Source organism: Netta rufina, assembly GCF_964035555.1.
Source record: "Netta rufina genome assembly, chromosome: 4".
NCBI lineage: Eukaryota > Metazoa > Chordata > Aves > Anseriformes > Anatidae > Netta > Netta rufina.
This window is the reverse complement of record NC_140127.1, coordinates 28,926,715-28,950,407: the sequence shown is the minus strand read 5'-3', so window position 1 is coordinate 28,950,407 and position 23,693 is coordinate 28,926,715. Positions and strand designations below refer to the sequence as shown.

The 23,693-nt window shown below is 33.8% G+C and overlaps 1 protein-coding gene across 1 annotated transcript in view; it reads right to left on the bottom strand.

Annotated features, from left to right (window-relative positions):
* Positions 1-23,693, bottom strand: part of FSTL5 (follistatin like 5) — a gene marked incomplete at both ends in the record, with an annotated part of 267,251 nt that overhangs the window by 222,165 nt on the left and 21,393 nt on the right. Inside the window, one exon of the mRNA XM_084286367.1 lies at positions 15,410-15,443. Within this exon, the coding sequence (XP_084142493.1) occupies positions 15,410-15,443 (34 nt within the window). The remainder of the gene's footprint in view (positions 1-15,409; positions 15,444-23,693) is intronic.

Here is a 23,693-nt window from a genome sequence, read left to right as displayed (position 1 = left end):
TATAATTACTATAAAAGAGAAAGCCTAGCTTTTGACATCCCCTTAAGACATCTCAGTGTAAATTTGCATGTCAAGCACATGGCAATATGTGTGAACTGGAATCAAAGGTAACACTAATTTTGTAGACATTAATAATTACTGAAAAAGCAGGAAATATTATACTACCTGTTAACTGCAGCTCTCTCATTAAAATTCAAACAGCTAATATAGTTTTAGTACCAAGCAACAAGCCAGTACATATTTTGAAGAACTCCCAGTGACTACTCAGACTGTCATTTGGACTATAATCAAAGACTGTTACTCTACTGAGGGCCAGTATAATATACTTATTTATGTTGCAAATAGATATTTGAAAAATTAAAGTATATTATACTATATTATTTCTGTCATCAGAGAGCAGATAATGCATGTTCTGCTAACCTTTATGGCTGTAGTGATGAGGGGAAAAAACAGATAAAATCCAAATGCAGGGTACGTTTTCTGTTATCTGAATAATGTAAAAACCACAAACTAGTTATCAATTTTTCAGATAGCATAAAATGGAATGGTTTATTTTTTCATTATCTGAATTTCATTATTTAGTAGAAAGAAATGACTACTCCATTATTTATCATTTTTTGCTTATTTATTTAGTATATGGCTAGCCAAACATTTTGGCCCAACAGCCAAAAAGTCAATTTGACATTCTGCAAGGGCCAACACTCTTTAGAACTTGAGAATAACATGATGTTGAACTATAAAAGGTGAACAAAAAAGTAGCAAGGCATTCCCTATTATCTTTCACTCAGGTAAACAAAAAAAAAAAAAAACAAAACAAAACAAAACAAAAACTCACAGAAACAAAAAAGGTGAAACTATGGAATATCTAGCAGTGAGAAAACAATGATGACAAGAAATATGCCCTCACTAAGGCATCTCTGTGCACCTTGAAAAGCTGAGTGGAAGATTTCTACACTTGTAAAATATTTATGATTTTTCCATTCTGAAATTGGTTTTCAGTTTCTGTTTTACACATGACATGAACAAGTTTCAGAAATCCATACATAAGCGTTGGCACTGAAATGAATACAAAATCTATCTCAAGCACTTGTTCACAGACTAGGTTGGCAGGTGCCTGCCTATTAGTCATTTCACCAAAGGCAAGATGTGGCTCAAAGAAATTCCCATAATGTGACATGGGTTTCTGTTTCCAATTCTGAAAGTCCAACCCAATCTCCCAGAGCTCTGGGGTGCAAAAGTACAACCTATAATTGAGGGCACACAGATACACCATATACAGGTCATTTTACAGGTCATTTTCAGTAGCTGGCTGGATTATGTATATGCTTCATAATGTGACAACACTGGATATTAACATAACCATTGTTTCTCCACTGCCTCATAATGTGAGCACTCCCTCAAATTAGAAGACATAGATCCTATAGGCAGTTTTAATGTTACCCTTGCAGTTTCTGCTGTTATATTTCTTGGCTGATTAACTGCTACTGTCTGTTGTTTATTTAGCCAATAAAAACATATTTATCCCTTACAATTTCCTGTCACTGACTTCTAGAAAAGTTTTCCCCTGTATTTGTTTAGTGGAAAATCTTCCAACATTTCTCAAATTACCACCATCACCATCCCAAGTTACAAAAAAGTTGACTCCACTGGCTTCCATTTATTCATGACCTGATTCACACATCCACTGTAAACGTTACAAGATCTCAAACACCCTGGGTCAAACAGCATAGAAAAAATTAAGTTACAAATCACAATATTGGTTCATTGTCCAGACTCTTCTCTCTTATTTTGAGAGCATGGGACATGGAAGCAGCCAGATCTCTTTCTCAGTATCTCAACCCTTCTCTGGTTGCTCTGATCTCCAGCTCCTTCTACACATCATCTTGGATGACAGAGGCAAGCTCAAACTGGCCTGTCGAAATGTTTAACAGACAGGTATTCATTTCAAAAACAACTTGAAAATGTTGTTTCCTCACTTTGCTAGAAGGTGACAGGATACCGTTAACCCCTGGTTTTGTGCTAATTAAAACCCAACTTTCCTATCTCAGCTTAATCGACAACTTCAGAACACTTTTATGCAAAGTCACCCTACTTGCTAGTGGCTTCATAAGGTTATATGGCCGTCTGTGTCACTGGCATTTGGAAAGCAAGAGCAAGTCTGTGAAATGAAAGTCTGAACACAGCTGCAAATTTTTAAGTGACTCATCTCTATCCATTATTTTCCAAAGCATAAGGGAGCAATTTAGTAAATGAATTGCTCTGATACTTTCATGGATCTTTGATTTATTTTTTTTTCCGTTTTTTAAAAGCTTTCAGAATTATGTGGTCTGACTTAAGTCCCTGTCTGCAGCCAAAATCCTTCACACCTTCAAAATCCCACTAGTCAGTCAGGCTCAACATTTATGTGCAAGACTCTGCCCAAACTGAAAACATTTTGACTCTATGACCTGCAAAACACAATTACAGAACATTAAAAATCGCTTATTGCTCAAAGTAGGCTGCTTTTTTATTATTATTATTATAATTACGTTGATTAGATAACTGTTAGACCACTTAAAAATCAACAATCTGTCACACCACTATCTTTATTAAGATAAAGTGTGCATTAAGTGCATTAAAAGGAGTGTGGCCAGCAGATCAAGGGAGCTGATCCTCCCCCTCTACTCTGCACTGGTCAGGCCTCACCTGGAGTACTGTGTCCAGTTCTGAGCTCCCCGGTAGAAAAAAGACAGGAATCTCCCGGAAAGAGTTCAGCAGAAGCCCACAAAGATTATATGGGGCCTGGAGCATCTTCCCTATGAGGAAAGGCTGAGAGACCTCTGTCTGTTCAGCCTGAACAAAAGAAGACTGAGAAGGGATCTCATCAATGCGTATAAATACCTGAGGTGTGGGAGACAGAGTGATTTGGCCAACCTCTTTTCAGTGGTTTGAGGGGACGGGACAAGGACTGATGGTCACAAGATAGAGCACAGGAAGTTCCGCACCAACATGTGAAAGAACTTCTTCACGGTGAGGGTGACGGAGCACTGGAACAGGCTGCCCAGGGAGGTTGTGAAGTCTCCTTCTCTAGAGATATTTAAGGCCTGTCTGGACGCCTACCTGGGCAGCCTGCTCTAAGGAACCTGCTTTGGCAGGGGCGTTGGACCCAATGATCTTTCGAGGTCCATTCCAACCCCTTAAATTCTGTGATTCTGTGATCTGCAAGCAAACTAATATTTCTCAATAACCAGTGTGATTCAAGAGTTCTTAATAAAGCAATAAACAAACCATGCCATGCACTAAAATAATAGCTGCTATGTGTACACTTAACATTCTATGAATGTGTTTTTCCATATTTTCCTTCAACTTGTCCTTCCAGTGCCCTAGCTGAAATTAAAGAACATCAAATTCTAAGCCTGTTTAACTTAGAATAGCAAAGAATTAAACCTAATAATGAAATAACTCCATACAGTGTTGTCTTTGAATCATTAGAGGATTTGCAGATAGTATCTTGTGAATGCAAACAAGATAATCATACAAGCACAGATACCAAATAGCCCTTTTTCCAAACACTAGCGGGCATGCATATTCAACAAAATGCAAATATTGACTTTTCTGATAGCAACTAGATCAGATTGCTAAGGTGTCTGATGGGACCCTGTAATCCCAGCGTGAGAAACAGTACTGACCTTCATGCTCTGTATGGTTAGTGTGTAGCTCACTTGCATTTATGATTCCCCTAACCTCTAAGCATTATCTCCAATTGGAAGAATAAAGTAGACGTGTGGAAAAGGGCAGTCTGAGTCATTACAAAAAGCTTGAAAGAAAGTAAACAGGCTTCATGTCTCATAATATCTCTCTAGAGATGCATGGAAAGGAAGAAATGCCATTTGCAATTGACTGCTTATAAAGGTAAGTGAGCACATAAAAGGAGTCTTTTTTTCTTAATAAGCAAGAAAAGAGTGTCGTAAGAGGTCACACACCTGCATGTTCAGCAATCAATATGTCTAGCGTGTATGTTTGAATATACAGGCACATTAGAAATGTTAATGTTTTAAAGAGCATTGATCCAGACTGAGTGTACACAGCCATGTGGATAGTCACTTTCTGAGTGACACACTTGACCCAAACTAAAAAAAATAAATTAACAAACCAAGCTTTAAATGAGAAACGTCCATACTACCAGATACTTTAGCTAATATGTTTTAATCTTGAATTAACTTACATTTCCAAATCTTTCCTAATCCAACACTTGAAATTGAAGCAGAAATAAAGAAATGAAGGAAAAGCCTCAAGATTTTCTGCTATTTTTAATACGCTTGCAGTAAATGACATAATATGTTCAAAAGCACAGTAATGGTACCAGTCCTTATTGTGAACAAGTGGGAGTCTAAATTCATTCTTCATGCTAATTCCCTGCTAAATTTTAAAAAAACAAACAAACAAAAAAAAAAAACAAAACAAAACAAAACAAACAAACAAAAAAAACAGCAAAGCAAAAAAACTAAAACCCAAACCACCATCTATTTATGGTTTAGTTCTGACATTCTGTGTGTTTATGTCACTGAACATATACACACATACTTCTATAAATTTGTTCATACCTATTTATAAAGAAACATACTGAACAGCCCTAGAAAGACTGTTTAAGGAACATAAATACATTCTCTTTACATTTTATGACACTGTGTGACTTCTGCAAATCTAATTTCACTAATCATTCTTACAACTCTGCATGCTGCTTTTATTTTGAGACATCAATGACAATTATAAATAGTAACAAGATTTTTCACTGTTTCTGAGGGAAGAAGGTCAGGTTACTGCTAATTAGATCAGAGTGCAAGCTGCATAAATGATCCTTTGGGCATAGAAATTATAACAGAATATTATTTTATTTTTTTTGTTGTTGTTTTTTTCCCATTTGTAGTGCATTTTTAGTGTGCAATTATCCTTAAAGCTACAAAAACACAGCTTTCACATTTTATGAGGAAGAATCAATGTGTGCTAATTGGAACCTCGGTGCCATACAAAAGGGATTTTTGTATGTCTTCCTATTTGCTAAAATTCTTTATTCGTCCCTTCCTCCTGAGAGCCTTCATTCAATCAGTTCTATGTAGGATTTTATAAAGCTAAGGAAAATGTTTGCCTGAATATTCTGAGATTGATTTATTTTAGAACCATAATAAAACTTCTTCATAAATTTCTATTCATGCAATGCCATCACTGATTTTTATGTTTTTTTAAAGAGAATAAAAACATCAAGATTTGACTGATTATTTCTAGTGGGCCAGTATTCACAATTGTATCTGTGTTCTTTGTTTATAATTTGAATTGAAAGTAATTTGAACATTATTACTGCAAGCTTCTGCATTGAGACTCTGCCAGTATGGTGATCTAAGCCTATACTTAAACTAAGTCTAGACAGGAAGCAAACTGCTACAAAAATAAAAGATTTTAGCCAGTGGACAGCATGCATAACTAGATTCTATATGCTACAAAGTCCAGCAAGCATGAAGAAAAGAAAGCCTTGTACTATTTTTGAAGACAGAAAACATTGCTTATAGCATAGTATTTAGATGTGTAATAATTTCTGCCAATTTTTTTAGATTATTTATCCAAGGACCAACTAGCACTTTGTCAGTCATGGGTTTGCTTTTTAACTCACCCCCATGCAAGACAATTCTATGAGGTATACGAACAAAAATCTGTCCTAGGCTGGCAATACTGATAAAGTTTTTGATCAATAGCTGATGCCTAAACTGCCAAATAACTCCACTTGTATCTCTGCAGGTCAAAAGTGACAATTGGTTGCCATTCACATAATACATGGCTCTTCTTTCAGTATTTGAGGAAAATAAAATTTGGTAAGGCTTGTTCTTGATTTCCTCTTATCCTATAAAGTCCATTCCTCCTTGGACTCTAAAACTGAAGACCGTGTGTCCTATGGCTACAGCAAAAGCTAGAAGTGATTTCACTTGATCTTTTAGAGATACTTGATCTCTAAAAGCTTTGGAGGTTCAAAGGCATAGCCTACATTTGGGGTAGGTTGTGTTTTGAAGCCCTACACATAAATAAAGCCCTAAACAAAATAGCCAAAATAGCCTGTTCTCTCCTGAGAATACAGCTTTCTGTATAATCATCAAAAATATGAATGGCTGGTATGAAAAAAAAATTGAAAATTAGCTTGTACAAAAGAGAGCAGAGGTGGGAAAGAAACGTGTAACTTTGTCATACATTCTCTTAGGCAAAACAAGATAAGTTTTCACATACAAAACACTGATCACTGCAGTAGCCCTTTTCTGCATCTATTCCATATTAAATTTAGCCTGAAACATGAACGTTCAGACATGGATACAGCAAGTTAGCTGACATTTAAATACTGTCATATAAAATACATTCTATTACTCTCCTATCTCTGAAAGTTACTCTAGTTCCTTGAAATTTGTCTCATCTCATATTCAGTATAAACCTGAAAATCATTCAATTATTTCAGCAATATATACAGATCTATAACTTAGTACCTCCACTAGCTACTTCTTGTCAAAGCATTGTTTTCCTTCAAACTATGCTGTGATTTTTTTTTTTTTAAATGTGGATTTAAAACAACAACAAATGCTTTTTTTTTTTTTTTTTTTTTTGGCAATATCTAACTCATGTTTACATTTTAACAAACTTTTTAAAAGATATTTTCAAAAATGCCCAGAATTCTGATGATTAGGATACAAAGACAGATAGAAAGGAGAAAAGGATAGTTTGATTTATTAAATATGTATGCAACTGCATAATCAGAGGTGCTCTATCTTCTTCTACTAATTGATTACATAGCTACAATGTAAACACAATTTTGAGTTTGACAAGAGAGAATTAAATGTTAAGGTATAAACTACTTATCCAGTGTCTTAATTAAATTAAACTTTAGATAGTTTAACTGCTTCTAGTTTTAATCTGTGGAATATCTACGGCTAGCCAACATCTACATGGTCCAAAAAGTACATCTTCACAAGATAAAATTGCCTCATTTAAAGCCCATTAATGTCCCTTTGTACTGAAATTATTTTCTTAGGAAGTTGTGTATAAATGGTAACCAGTTCCAGTGCAGATTGTCTGTGGAAAAAAATTGCTGGCTACCTCACAACGTGCCTTAGTTTAAAATAAATAAATAAATACATAAATATCACAGTAGAGCTTTTTTAAGCTCTGAATATGGACTATATCTGTAATATTAAGAGTAATGTTAATTTGTGTAATACCCATGGGTTTTTTCTTATTTCTATAGCAGTGTAGTAGATCATTAGCTATCTGCCTATCTGATACTTTACTGTCTGTACAGTAGATGTATCAGTAAATGCCCATACAACTAACATTTTTCCTAAAGATACCAATGTTCTTCACAGTGGGAATAATTACAGAAAACATTTTTTCATATTTCTGCTATGGGGACAATACAGCAGGATACTGTTGTTCATCTGGGAAGAAAATACAATTTCTTTTAATAAGATTCTTACAAGTAGTTCTGAATTGAGAGAAAAGGAAAGGGGAAAAAAGCAAAGGACAAAGTTACAGTAAGTCTTGTAACTCTAGATTTGGAGAGGTTTATTTTTAACATTTAGAACTGTTTCGTTTACAGCTGGTGTATCTATGGAATTACCTGTTCAGGTACTTGAGGAACTATTTAAAATGTAAGGATTAAAAATTAAAATGAATTTACTAAAGAAACTTATTTTTACCTTTGTAAATTGGAAAGTAGAAAGGCAATTGATCGACAGCAACCTCTGGTTTGGATCTTTCCAGAAAATGGTCTAATAATTACCCACATGTAAACCACTAGCTAAAATAGATGCATTCATTCCTTGCAAAGTCTCCTTAGAAACACTAGACTTTCAAGCATAATCAAAACAGGCAGCTGAATCCACCCTTTATGATAATGTGCCATGCAGCTTTATTAATCTGACCTTTGAAAACAAATGAGAAATTTAATACTGCCCCAACATAATTGTTATTGGCAGGCATTTTACCCGTTTTTAATCTGCACATCACTTTAATATCTGCTTCCAGTTATGATGTAAACGTTAACAGGATCTGACTCTGTTAATCGTGTTCTAGTGTCTGAAGCAGTGGCAAAAGAGTGTGCTTGAGGTAAACTGGAACATGACCTTAATGGATAATGAAACGCATTAACCCTTGCTATGCAAAGAGTAAAACAAAACATGAATTATGCAATTGTTTCAACTGGCATCTGAGTAATATACAGTGCTGCAGTTATGGGATAGACCTGAAGAGGGGGGAGGAAACCACACTCCACACTCCATTCACCACACTCCAATTTCAGGGTTACATGAGTCCTGATTGTTCTTTAAATTGACTGCAAGAGATAGGCGATATAAAATAAATATATATATATATATATATATATGTTCCCAATATAATCGATAGCATTCTAAAGAATTCATGATGAAAACAAAAAGTAATTCTGTTTTTTTAAGATGTTATGAGTAAGGAAATTTCTCCTGTTTAACATAAATCTATTGTTTGTTTGTTTTCCTGCAAAACTGTTCTTAAAAGAGAAGTTTCATGGTCTGTAAACAGCACAGAAAAGCAATCTGCAAGTTATGTTGATAGCTATTAAACTTGTGTTATAAGTATACAATAAAAAAGTGGCATGTTACTTGAATTAAAAAGAGAAGCAAACAGCTATTTACAGGTGTGTACACAATGTAGAACAATGTCAATTAAAAACATTTCCGTAGTAACAGTATGTTACTTTTGAATATTATGTTCTCCTCTTGGACTTGACTTTTTCTGTAAGGACAACCATTCCTCTCTTTTAAACATTCCAGTACGAACAGTCTAATAGGACTATTGTCAATATTGTTTTCTAAGTCTACATCTAAAAATGCATGCTTATAGCCTTTTAAGATGCAGGTGGATTTTTTAAAAGGATCTCTCTGTTTATCTTTCTCAGTAATATAAATATAATAGACTCCTTTCTCCTCAGTAACAAGGTATCATAGCACACTATTTTAGATAAACTCCTAAGACTACTCTCAGATGTTCTGATAAAGCACGGGTTACATAAAAGGAATAATAACAAACAATAAAGTTGCTTTCCCCAAAATTATAACATTGATTCTTTCACTATTACATTATATTAAATACTATATTAATAAATACTATATTAATAGTAATTTAGTAATAGTAATGTTAATTATGTTAAAATAGTAATATTATATATATACACTATATACAATAGTAATATTACTATGTTAAAATAATATTACTATGTTAAATATTAATATTAATATTAATTAGTAATAATAATATTACTATGTTAAAATAGTAATATTAATACTAAATACTGTACCTGAACACATCAAAGCCAGGAGAGCTCTCAGCTTCATGGGCATCAGTCCCTTTTACATTCTTAAGACTTTTTGCTGTTAGTGTAATCAAACGAGTATTCACTACATATGAGCAACTTGACATGCATCCACTGCAAACACTGCACTAATGTTTTATTATGAATAGTACAGAGTCCAAGAATACTTTATCATTGCACTGCATTCTCTCTGAATTTAGTACAGGTCTTCAGCGCTCAAGAGCTACTTCAAAATCCTTCAGAAGCCAATTGTGGTTTGTATACCTCTTTCAAGGAAAAAGAGGAAAAGTAAAGATACTATTTCTTGAAAATAAATATACTTTAGACCATTTCTTCCTTAAAGGTAAATACAGACTAGGATTAAGCACATAAAAGAATCTTAATAAATTGCAAAGCTTTTAGCAGAAATTTTAAGTTTACAAATTCAGTATCAATAATAATTAAAGGATAGACTAATATAAAGAAAATAATGTTTTGTTGTTCATTTTCTCTCCTTGGCATACCAGAAACAGCACAAGAAACTCTCAAAAACATTTTCAATAGTGTTAAAATTAATCAGTAGCTACTTTTACATGGAAGCATCTAAACAAAATTTACATGAAAAAGAAAATAAATCAGTGTTCATCAAACTGTACCTCTATGTTTGATCAACTTCTCTAAAACTAGTAGATCCTTGATAGGAATGAATCTATGTTCCATTGAGTATTCAAGACTTTTTTCTTTCCTGGTGTTCAATCTTTTTCCTGCTCTATCTGTTAAAATGAATTGTTTGTGCACTATAGAAACTTCATGAATACTGATAAGCATGTTTTCTCTAGTCATATGGTGAATGTCTACTCTGAAATAGATTAAAAAAATTAACATAATGTATCTTAAATTTCAGAATGGCATGGAAGAATTAAAAAAAAAAAAAAGGAAAAAAAAAAAAGACAAGAATATTGCATTACCTCAAAACTGGAATTCAGCTTCATCAATTAATCATTTAACATAAATAGGAAAACCTAAAGAAGTTGGATAATAAAGCACAGACCTTGCTCTTAATGTATACTTTCAAAATTTGAGTAATTATGGTGTTTTCAAAGATACTATTTGGATTTATACTGACTCAGATGAGAAGACAGTAAAAGTTGAAAAGTAGAAGAAAATCAGCACTTTATGAAGTTTTATGATTGCATAATTTTGCTTAAACTAATGGAATTCTGTTGTCAAAACATATTGAACTGACACTTGACCATTTTACTTCCTCAAAATGAGCTTCAGGACTATTAAAAAAATAGTAAGATTAATTGTTGCATTAAAATTATTTTCACAGGTAGAATTTTGTTTCCTTTCTATGTGTGACTGACCCAACTGACCTGATTCAGACCATTATAAAGAGTGCTATTAGAGAGATTAATCACATGAAAGCCATTCCATATTAAAGAAATATATATATATGTAGGAGAGGAATGGATAATTTTCTGAAAGGAAAATGGAGCTGCCTTTCTTATGGCAATTCTTAAGAGTCAACAGAGATTTGTGTTTGAGCTGATTAGGCACTGGAGGAGAATGGAATAGGATAAACGGGACAGTATTGGCTATACTGAGTTTAAAGAATCCTCAGACCACCTCTTAAAAGTTTATTCATTCAGGTAAGTTGGAACACAACGATAAAATATTAGAAAAAATATTTAGCAGCTGCATGCCAATAGAAAGAACAGTCTTGGATATATATTTACTGACTTGCCTTACACATACTCTCTAAAATACTATAAATTTTTATGATACATTTTAGTCTACCAGGGAAGGATTGCTCCAGTGTAACAAATGAAAACATGAATCAATTCAGTCCAGGAGGACTGCAGTTCAGATTCTCACCATACTCACATAACAAAAGGCTGTTGAAATATGAATTTAGAATAGTGTGATCAAGCAGACATAACGAGTCACTGGATACATTAGAGAAAGTAATGAAGTGGATTTTTTGCCGTAGTTAATTGGTTTAACATGACATAAGATGCTGATGCCATATATTCTCATCAGAACATACATAGCTCTCTTCGGTATCAAAAGCAATACCAGACAGCCATATTGCAGGATAGACATAACAGTTTGCTCACCCGCTGGCATTTGAAAGCATCTTGAGATAATTTGTCACTTTTAAAAGCTATTGATTTAATTAAGGTCTTACTGATTTTGTCCCTTAAATTCTTTCAGTTTTGAACAGTATTAAGCTTTTTCTCACTCCTTCTTATCTAAATTTTATCTGGGTGTAGAAAAGACTATTATACTCATCTGGAAACCCACAAGCATGCGCGTTACCTTTTTAAGGAGCAAAAGGCAAGTAAGATGGGCAAGTGATGCTCATATGGTCTTTATTTTTGGTAGCTTAAGATAATAAAAGGAACAGATGTTTGTTAATGATATCAGAAAAGCCTGGCAATATGTTCATAATAATAATTAAATTTTTGAAATCAATCTGTGAGTCAACAACTTTACATTCCTACTACTAAGGTTAGCATAAAGTTAGAAGGATTCAATACAACTAGAAACCTTGGTTGCAATTAAAATGTGGTCAATGTTCTCCTGTTTAGTTTGGGATTTTAATGGTGTTCAAAACTCAGATCAATAGTAGCTTGCAAAAATGTGAACAGTATTCTATGCAGTCAGACTCTAAAGAGTCACTAAAATAAACTACAGCCATACAAGTAAATATGATACAAATTATTTACTTCCATATAACATAGAATATTAGAATGGTTTGGGTAGGATGGGACCGTAAAGGATTATCTATTTTCAATCCCTGTACCATGATCATTTGGAAATGTTATGAAAAGTGTTTGTTTTCCAGATCTTTGCTGAAAAAATTTATATATACCTTTCAGTAAGTTCTAAAAAAAAAAAGTTGCTAAAATAAATACGCAAAGTTAGACAAGTTGGGTGAAGTATTGTTATCACTGTTCAATATCAGAAAAGTTATGGCCTTATTCTCACTCTCAGCCTCTCAAAACTGCTTTCTGTTGTTTTTGTTTGTTTGTTTGCTTTTGGGGGGGTGTTATTAATGTATGCTAAATAAGAAAGCATGATTTAAGTGGTGAAGATGTGAATGTGTAAATAGGTTATACAGACCAAATTCTTTTTATATTCTTTTTATATCTACAGCTCGTGTGTTAAGTATGTAAACACATTTTAAGATTACACTTTTGTTTTATTGTATCTATAAACTTTAAAATAGTATATTTTATATTCATATTAAATGCATGGTTGGAGAAACTTTTTTTAATGTTTTAGCACCAACCTTTTTCACACTATTGTTATTTTTAAATATGTACCTAATTAAACAGAAGGCCTGTGTTACAAAACCTAATTTGTATTTTGATATTTGATAACCATTTTCATACAGAAAAACACTCAAAAGTGTAAGAAATTTTGGCATCATATAGTGAAATTGTAAAATAGTAGCACTGTATTATTTTATGTAAAAGTGGTGTTTCTTCTTTTCTTAAAAAGTGTACAGAAATTTCTATTATACATTAAATGAAACAAGCAAAAGAATATCACAGATCAGAGAGAGATGGGATTAGTGTCAGAACAGGGCATGTTTGAGTACTGGCTTCTATTTTGGTGTGATTGACTTAGTGGTTGACAGCAGAAGTAACAGATGGGAAAAACAAGTGGGTCAGAAAAATGTCAGGACAAAATCCAAACACTGCAAAACAATAACAGCATAATGAGTAAAATATAAACAGGAATCAGATTTATTTTATAGCAATAGATGAAGTAAAATGAAAAATTATTAGGTATTTATAATACGTGAAAAGCTACGGAATGGTGCCAGTTACTAATGTCTTAATTCTGCTGCAATGTTCTTATCTTATAAAAATACAATCCTAAAGAAGTACTAAATAAAAATTAAATAATGAAACACTAATATCAATGGAAGTTATGAGACACTCAGGAGCCTCCAGGGTTTCATTTGGCTGGCCTGTTTAACATGAACTTGTAATTGTCCTCTGAATCAAGATAATGACATCGGGCTTGAAAGTTTCAAACGATTTAAGGATCTGCAGAAAACATTTTGTGCCTTTATCATATATGGTAGCTGCAAAATGCAGAGTGTAAGTTGCAACTCTGTCCTGAGAATCAGGGGAAAATTTACCTGCCTCACAAGAACAAGTGCAGAACACAACGCAACATATTCAGGTACTGCACAGGTAGTACAGTAGTAAAGGAAAGACAGTGGTCATTGACAATACAGGAACATTTATGAAAAAATATTATTTTAGCCGAATTTCATCCAAACAAACCAGTATTTTAAGCAGGAAAAAAAAAAAAAATCTTATATACCATAATTGACGAGTAAAATAAGAATACTTTTTTGAAAAATTGCAAATGACATGGAAAAAAAAAAAAAAACAACACATAAGAAATTTAAAGAATGTAAAAAAGAGAATGCCAAAAAAGGAAAAATAAATAAATAAAAAATATACCTTAAACATAAATGTATGTGTGGAACAGTGGAATATTTTTTCCAAAACCACTGAAATCTTCTAAGTTGAATTGTCAGCTTGGGTATGCACAACATGCAGGAAGTTCAGTAGATTAAAAATTTCCTCAAAAGATGTTACAGATATAATCACAACAAATTTTGTGCATCTGAGTACCAACTTCACTGCCTGTTTAGAAATAATGGATATCTCCCTTTAAGTAGTTCAATGATTTGCTTTGGCTGTAGTTTCCTGCAATATTTTATAAGCCTTTGAAAACTGTTTATTTGGTTAGTTAACTAAACTAACAGCTAATGCATATGGTGAACACTCCTAACCAGCTCACTAGCTTGTTTCTGCTTTTAATTGTTCTTCACTACATAATGACCACACACCTAGCTACAGCGGGGGGGGGAGAAAGGATCTGTATGGGTGACACAACTTTGAAAGCATACATGCCCATAACAAATGTCTGATTTCAGTATCTTTGTAAGTAAAGACTTAAAATTTTACTACCTCTCTAAAATTAAGTATTCAAAAATCTCTCATTTCTGTATCGTCCTTCCTATTAGGTAAATTATATCATCATGAACAATGCAATTATACTGACACAACTCCGCACAACCAACAGATTTAGCTTGCCTTTAGATGCCGGTGTATAGCCTTAGTTTGAGGGAGAGCAAGGAAATTGAGATTAATGAGTACTGTGGCTAATAAATAAGTGAATTAAGAACAGCTAACACAGGCGATAAGATTAAACATTGCTTCCTTAGGTAATACAAAAATATGTAGGTTTGTCACTTAACTCCATCCTCTCTAAGTAACCATTAAATGGTATTCTTTCCTCTTCTACCTTCCATCGCTTTTCTTTTCAAAGCACCTACAATAGCCCACATCTACAGTATTAAGACAACTATCTCTGCCTGTAATGGCAATTTCACCTTTCATTGCTTGCTTAACAAACTTTAAATAAAAAGATTTGGGTGTTCTCTCTCATAAAAGTTTTACACTAGAAAAAAAAGCATGAAATACACTAATTGTGTTTTGGAACTATTTTATTGATACAAGGCTGTTTCTATAACCTGGATATTCTATTTCATATAGTTTTTAACCAGCGGCACAGAATAAGTTATAGTCAAAGTATAAACAATTGTATGCAACAAACATAGATGACAGTACTTTTGCAAGGTATCCTGCTAAGGACATTATTAATTTATGAGTAAATTGTAATCAGATCCAATTACAAATTTTTCTGCATAGCAAGATAAAGTGATTGTATTGATGTTTCATTAAAGTATAATAATATTCTGTAGTCTAGTTCACAAACTTAGTGAGAAGATGCAATTCACCCCATACAGAGTACAGCAGTCAGTCTTGCTCATCTCAAGCAAAGACTTCAAAAAAAGTAGCTTAGATATGTACATTTTATCCTCCTTTCCTGGATATATTTTTGTCATTTCAAATACCAAATACTCAGCAAAAAATCTGTCCGTCTGTCCAGATAAATAAATACATTTTGACCAACAATTAATGTTAGATTTATGATAAATACAAAAATCAACACATTTTGAAAATAATTAGTACTTACCTTTACTTCTTGAGCCCTCCTGATTCTTTTCCTGCTGCAATTAAAAGTAGAAATATGTATTATTTTCAGTATTACTTATCACATAAATCATAGAGACACAGATTCAAAAGAAGCTTAGTCTAGTTCCTCCTCCTTCCTGTTCTGAGATGAAGTCAGTTATGCTGCATAAAGTTTCCTATACCACCTGTTTTTAAAGTCCCCTAGAATTTTTCACAATGATTAAGCACCAGAACATGACCCAGAAGAGGTCATGCGATCTCTGCCAGCTTGTATCTATCTTGGGAGATGTTAAAAATTCAACTGACCAAAACTCTCTACAACGTGATGTTACTTTGAAATTAGATTGGCTTTAATCAACCGGACTAGGTAACCATCAAGGTGACCACCAGCCTAAAGTACGAGACTTCCATGAGACAAGGAGGGAGGACCAGAACCTTGCAATCCCTGGATCAGAGCTTAACTCTCTTCAAAATTAGGAAGTTTCATCCCAGATGAAACAGACTGAATCTCCTCAACTACAAATAAATTTATCTCCCCCTCTTCCACCTCTTCTCCTATTTTTCCCTGCTTGCTTGCAACCCCATGAACATAGAATATATTTCATCTTTAAAGCAAACCAAAGTAATCATCCCTTGGTTCAGTTGTCTTCCAAGTCTTCTCTTCCCGTTTTTTAACGTTTTAAAATGTGTTGTCTAAAGGATTCCAATATTCTAATTTAGACCTTTCTAAAACCAAGGACTTTTTAAATTACATCATCTCTGTAACTGCATCGGCAACATATAACATATACTGACATAATTCAAAATAATTTTTCCCTTCCAAAAAGAGTATGCCATATCTGATTCATAGTCAGCAAGTTTTTCACTATGATCCCCTAAGATCTTCACTACATAACCTACCAATTGTTTCCTACAGCACTGGATGCTCCTACCTGGATGATGCTGTTTTTAATCTTAAAGATATCAACACTACCTCTCAGGCTGACCCACCTGTCTCTAGTTCAGATAAGAATATTTGGCTTACTTCAGTTAATTCTAGCTCTGTTTCCTTACCCTGCAAATGTTTGAATCCCTCCCCTACGAGTGTAAGAAAATAGATTTACCCATCAACCTTAAACATGTTACCAGGATTTTAGTCTCAAAGATGGTGAATATTTATAGAATAAATATGTTAATAAATAATTATTAACATGGCTTTAACCATGCTGAATGTGTTAACTTATTTCCACCGTGCTTTGTTAGCAAAATTGCATCAAAAATACTTAAAAGACATTTGTTTCAAAGTTATTAGCACAAAATAAAAGTTTTAAATGGCTGAAATTTATCATTTTACAATTTTAAATCAAAAATGAGATCTAGGTAAGATTTTGTTCAAAACACACAAGCATGTCCAGCCTCACACTTCCTACAAAAATAGTCTGATATTTTTTCCAAAAACATCTAAGCTTTTGTAATTTAATTGCACAACAATTCTTGCAATTCTTGCAATTGCACAACAAGGTTCTGAATAATGAAGCCCCAGTGTTTCTGAAGGAATTTATTTTTTATATGAGCACATATTTATTACACCGTATTTTCCAGTTATATTACTTTTTTCACAACACTTTTTTTACTTAAATATGGAATTAAATTCCACTTGAAAATTAATGGTATATTTAAATAGAAACTTTAAGTTTATACTTATTAAAAGCTCTACTTTTCCCACCTCTAACAGTATGACCATGTTTTGCTGAAGAACTGAAGTTCCTTTCTTAGTATTATTAGTAAAAACTCATCCGTAAGAAACAAAGAAGTAAAATACACATTGAGAAAAACAAGAAACTTTCAAAGACTCAGTAATTTCATTTCCTAAAAGACTCGCTCTGAATACTCTGAAACTACAACCCAAGTTGACAGCTCTTTTGTTCATTTGTTTTGATTTTATTTCAATATTTGACACACATCCTGTTGGTTTCCTGGCAACCAGCAAAAACTTTTTCCTCATTCAACTGGTAACTGCTATCATATCACGTGCTCCTAATCTAATTTAGGAGTATTTTATGTTATGACCGACAAGTTATTTCTTCAGAAATGCTGAAGTTTGTATACCTATTTCATATTTTCCAGTTAACATGAGAAATTTTCTTTAGTAGTGCACCTGCATGTAACTGCACATACTCACTGAACACACTCAAGTCACCTGCACGTGAGAACACAGGTGATGGAAGTGGTTACCTGCATTATAGGAGGAGGGAATATGGCTATAATGAGAAAGTACTGACATTAAATGGTTGCTGAACACTGACAAGAGTAAAGTCTGACAGCCTGGAAACTGTAGGCCTGGGAACTCAGCCTTTGGCCTAGCGACTCAGCTGAGGAACCAGGGCCATCCTTGAAGTGCAGCTGGAACAGAACCAGAGGCATCCTGTACGTACCATTGATAAAGACAAAACAAGAAACAAAGGGATATATCACCTGAGACAGTAAAAAGTACACTGGGAAAGAAGAAGCTGGCCTGAAAAAGTGGTATCAACAGAAGAAGTTTTTGTTTACAAAAATGAATATATTGACCATTATCATCTATTGGCTGTCTTAGGATAAAGACCAACATTAACAGCATTTATACCTGAAGCGATGATGTCCTACACCCTCTTACATCTCAGTGATACAAAAGTCTCCCTCTCTGAGAAATTTCCTGTTTTGCATGTACTCCTTTCTCTCTATTGTGTTGTGTTTTTTTTTTTTTTTTAATTATTATTATTTTATTTTTTTCCTTCTCTCCTCCTTAAACAGGCTGAAGCTTTGCTGGAACATTGGGTTAACTCGCTGATGCTTCAGTGTCAACTCTGCAGTGCTCCACACCCCATGAGGCAAATCAACTTTGAAATTAGACTCTGTCCCTTACTTTGGCTCCTTTCAGGGCCCATTTCTAGGGGTGGTCGGTCTCCTCTGAGATTGGTTTTAGACACTGTGAGGTTGGTCTCTATGAGATCAGATTTCACAGCTAGACTCCTGTGACGTTGGAATGGGCTAGACCTCCCTTCTGGGATCAGTCTCATACATTTGGTACCATTGGCTTTAAGAATATGTATATATGTATATAATATGTATAATATAGATAAGTATAACCTATCATATGCATATTTGCTGTTATAGCATCAATAAGTTTGCAATCTGTAAGTATATTCAATGCCATATTATTTTGATAGGTTTGTTGAACCTACAATACTAATCTATATTTGCTGCTCTATTACTTATTTTTACTACATCTAATTGCCTTCCTACTATTTCTAATCACTGCTACTACTAATTAATGCTATTCCCTCAATATCTATGTCAGATATATTTGCTTCCTGTAATGGCTTGTTAATCTGTACACATGCTTGCCTTATTAATCATAGTATGCTTGCTGGTGCTGATTTGTGGTGATCTGCTGTAAATCAAAATCTTTAGAAATAAAACTTTTGTATCTTTTGTGTATTATGAAATCCTATGACCTCACTGTTGCTATATGTATATATCCATAGGCCAGGTAACTCCCCCACCTTCAGATCGTGACAAGAGTAAACCGAACTTGTTGCAAACCATGATATTCAACTGAGCTAGTTGTCTCCAATAACATGAAAAAAAAAACTATGTGAACTTACTCAATGCAGCAATCTGTCCCCAAAAATTTCAAACTTCTCTTTTGCACAATAGTTGGTCAAGGAGATGTTATCCATTTTGTGTACTGAAAAGTATCATTCAAATATTTTCTGTTTTAGAAATTCATGTCAGAAAAATGGCATTGGGAACAGGCTAAGTGCAAAACACTTTTACAAGTCTATTTCTATTATAGTATATATTTATTTTAAATATTTGAACAGAAAAAGGAGACATACTTTTCCTATTGCTGCAATTTATGTGATATCTTCAGCACTCTATAAACTACTAATAACAAAATGAGTGTACTGACTACAATCCAGGCCTAACTGCATTGTTTTATTTAATCAATAGCTCCAAAGATTTGTTGTTATGGCGCACATATCAACTTCTTTGAGTCTTCAATATGCCAAAATTGTACAGATAAATCCAAGGAAAGATGTGAATACCTATAACAACGTAAATGTTTTTTCTGGACTACGTACTCACTTTTCTGAATTGGCAAACCTTAGCCTTTTAATATTTTTTTCCCCATTTACCAAGCATATTTACCTTTGTCCAACTAATATTAAAAAACAAAACAAACAAACAAACAAACAAAAAAAAAAAACACTAATTCTGTGCACTCACATAGCTGTTTAAACTCTGTTAAGGAGATTCAAAATTGATGAAAAGAATAAAGCTGTAATCAATAATACAAAAGTATTTTCTAGTTCACAGGGACATAGAAACGTGTAGCCACAATTAAACTTCACAATGAGGCCATAATATGCATATGACTAAAATGTTTTAAGTGTTTCTTCTCTTGTAAAATAACATGGCTAACGATGCAATTTTTGCAACCCAATCTTGCAAATCTAAGTCAAGGGTTGTTTACTTTTTCTTCTGTTTTTTCAAAACAACAAAGTGTGCCAAAATCTGTATGTATCTGAAAAGTACATTTCCAAAATTCTCCATGACTACATGAAACATATTGCTCAGATTTAAAAAATAAATAAATGAACACAAATGTATTTCTGTCTTTATTAATGATAAAATGTGATGTACTAGATTTTAAAACATGTTCACATATTTGCCTAATGTTTCCTGAACACAGGAAATCCTGAATCCTGAAATGGTATTCCCTGAAAAATATTATATGATTACAGGCTAAATTTCAAAGTAAATCTAAAGTCCTGATTCCTATGTCATTCAGGCTTAGTATTGCTTAACTCCTTTGACTTTTCTTTTTAAACTATAGTCAGCATTTGGTTTAAAAGATCTATCCAGTACTTTCTTTTACTGGAAGTACTCTGTTTCACAAAGGAGAATGTTTTCCTTTTCATTTTCCCTCTCTTCAGAGGTCAGAGAGTGAAACTTAGACTTTGCTCTAACAAGCCAGTTTAACTCAGAGGAATCTTATTCCTGTTAAGCAGGCTAGGCAAGTTGGAGCCAAGTTATGTTAGCATTCAGCTATTGCAATTTATAGGCTCAGTGGACACTGTTTAGCCTCACAAAGCTCACTAGTCTTGTTTCCATTTTTCCCATTCTTCTAGTTTGCAACTAAAAAGAATGAGATTTTTCTTTTCCTGATAAAGCTGCAAAACCCATTATGTCTGGTGCTGAGACTACAATAAGTAGATTCTGAAGACTTAATCCAAGCACTGATTATTAAATCAGAGTAGATTCACAGGAAAGTGAACTTTAAAATCTTGGTTTCAAAGAGAAACACTAAAAAGGATGAAAAAGACCTTTCTGGAGGAAAGAGTGTAACAAGTTGTGCAAAGCTAGGAGGGGAAAGAAAACATTTTTGGATGAAATTTTAGAATTAAAAAAGATTTTTTTTAAATGAAATATCTTCAGATTTCTTATATAAAAAAACAAATATAAAGGAAACAAGGCATTAGCTGCAAATGTCTTTCATTTTCTTTGAAGTCCTAATTTTCTTAATATCATTATTTTCTTTTATTTCAGCTGAAGATTTTGGAGCAGCTTTGCATGGTGTCGTTTTCTCGAAAGACACACATTTTAAGTGTAAGCTACCATTCAATCTACAAAGAAAACCTTTGCTAGCATATCACAGAACAGCCTTGGTGCAATATGCCTTCTGCCAGCAAGACCCTTGGTAGCAGCAAAGCTCATCCAGATGGAAAGAGAAGTCTGTAAGCCTGAAGTTATTTCAAGGTTAACCAGTGATTAGAGTGGGTAGAGCATCTCTGAATTGTGAAATTAACCCTCTGGCTAGGAAAAGCCTGTTACAGTAAGAGCCTTTTCAACTGAAAACAGAGTGAAAAAATATAGAAGAAAAACTTATATTGAAGGTGCATAAAATACAGTTCTCTTTCATATTAAAAGATACAAGTATATGGATTAATTTATGTAGAAAACCATTAAGAAGCAATGACTTATTTAATAAAATAAATGTTATAAGCACCTATAACTTAGGAAAATAAAGTTCAAATGCTCAGGGGAGCAGGAATTCTTCCTGGCTGAACAGAAAAACATGAGAGAAGTAAGCAAACAATTGGTTATAACGAAACAAATTTTCACTTACATTTGGCCTATACATTAGTGACTACATTATCTACTGCTACAAATCACCTGTAAGCACCAGTAACCATCCAAGGATTTTTTATTTGCTTCAATGTACCGAAATAGTTTTCAACCTAGAAGTCTCAAACAAAATGAATCAAATTCCATGCCTTTGCATCATTTTGTGTTGCATCATATTGTAGCAGTCTAATGAAATGTATCAATGCAGAACATATTAGAACTGTAAAGAAGCCTCAGTTTGTTGGTGTGTCCAACAAACTGAGCTCAATGAAAACTTTTCAAAGCACAGTGGATGAAAGCAGAAAAAATGTCAAATTTTCTGCTGTGTTTGTGAACTAAAAAAAGATCACGGATGGCTGGCCCCACAAATTGCTATTCTGGCAAATTATAATTTATAAGCTATTTGCAATATATATCAAGCTAGACTAAAAAAAATAAACAAAAATATCTCCTTTTCAAGTGTTATTTTCTCTTTGTCTCAAAACACAAAATAGCATCAATTTATCTTCAGACATCCTGACATTTTGACAATGTTACTGTTCAGAAATGACATTCTATAAATAATTTTGTAATAATATTGTTTGATTTCAGATAAAGGGTTTTGTATTAGCAAGAAAGGAAGTAGAACAGGATAGTCAAAGGGACTCTCAACAAGCAATTCAAGAGAAGGTACACAGATGCTTCTAAAAAAGACCAGAGCTGATCTGTACAGGTAGATAACATTCTAGAACTAACAAAATAGACCAGACCATTGTAGAAAGAGTTTTGTAGCCCCATTTAAGTATGCATTATGTTCATTTTGTTTGTTTTTCCCTTTCTGAAAGGAAAAGAGTAGGTATTTACAAACCATAGATGTTGCATGCAGACAGACACCAAATTCCAGTTAATTCTGTGTTCTTACAAATCGAAGTACATACATGTACTTGTATTGCATCTAGAGCCTCACTCATTTGCCAGCCTGAGTTGTCTGCCTAGAGTGGGCTAGAAGTCTTATTTCTCTTTTGCAAAACTTAGGAGAAGTCCTCTTTTCTCAATTTGCTGTATTTAAAAATTAACTGCTAAATTAATGGAATTCTTATGATAAGCAAAGTGCTAATTAGTCTGAAGCATATACTACATCGTCCTAGTAATGCGACAAAAATTAAAATAATTTAATAAACATAAACCACTAATTACAGAAACTGATGAAAAGGGGAATGCAAACTTACTTGCTTGATTAACATTTTATAATGAAAATTTATCATTAGTCATATTACAAAATGTACTTAAAATGCAGAAAAATGATAATTAATGATCATTCTGCAGTTGGGGATACTTTGCTAATATATATTAACTTTAAAGAAAAAAGTATTAAAGGAACAATTACTGTTACATATAATATTTCAGTGAGAGATATTACCAAGATAATACATTTTACTGTGCTGTTAAAACATGTACAAGCCAAGATAGTAGAACACCTACATATTAGCTTATATTAATACAATGGGTTATGAAATTCAAATTATAATGCACAGAAACTATTTATTTATGGATGAAATAATAGCTTCTGGTCACAGGAAGCAGAGAGCATGTGCGCACAAAGCACAATTTGGTAAAGTATTCTCAGAACCAGTTTGATCAACGACATGCTGAGCATTTCACAGAATCACAGAATTTCTAGGTTGGAAGAGACCTCAAGATCACCTAGTCCAACCTCTGACCTAACGCTAACAGTCCCCACTAAACCATATCCCTAAGCTCTACATCTAAACGTCTTTTGAAGACTTCCAGGGATGGTGACTCCACCACTTCCCTGGGCAGCCTGTTCCAATGCCTCACAACCCTTTCAGTAAAGAAGTTCTTCCTAACATCTAACCTAAAACTCCCCTGGCTCAACTTATGCCCATTCCCCCTCGTCCTGTCACCAGGCACGTGGGAGAACAGGCCAACCCCCACCTCACTACAGCCTCCTTTAAGGTATCTGTAGAGAGCGATAAGGTCGCCCCTGAGCCTCCTCTTCTCCAGGCTGAACAAGCCCAGCTCCCTCAGCCGCTCCTCGTAGGACTTGTTCTCCTGGCCCCTCACCAGCTTCGTCGCCCTTCTCTGCACCCGCTCAAGCACCTTGATGTCCTTCTTGTAGCGAGGGGCCCAAA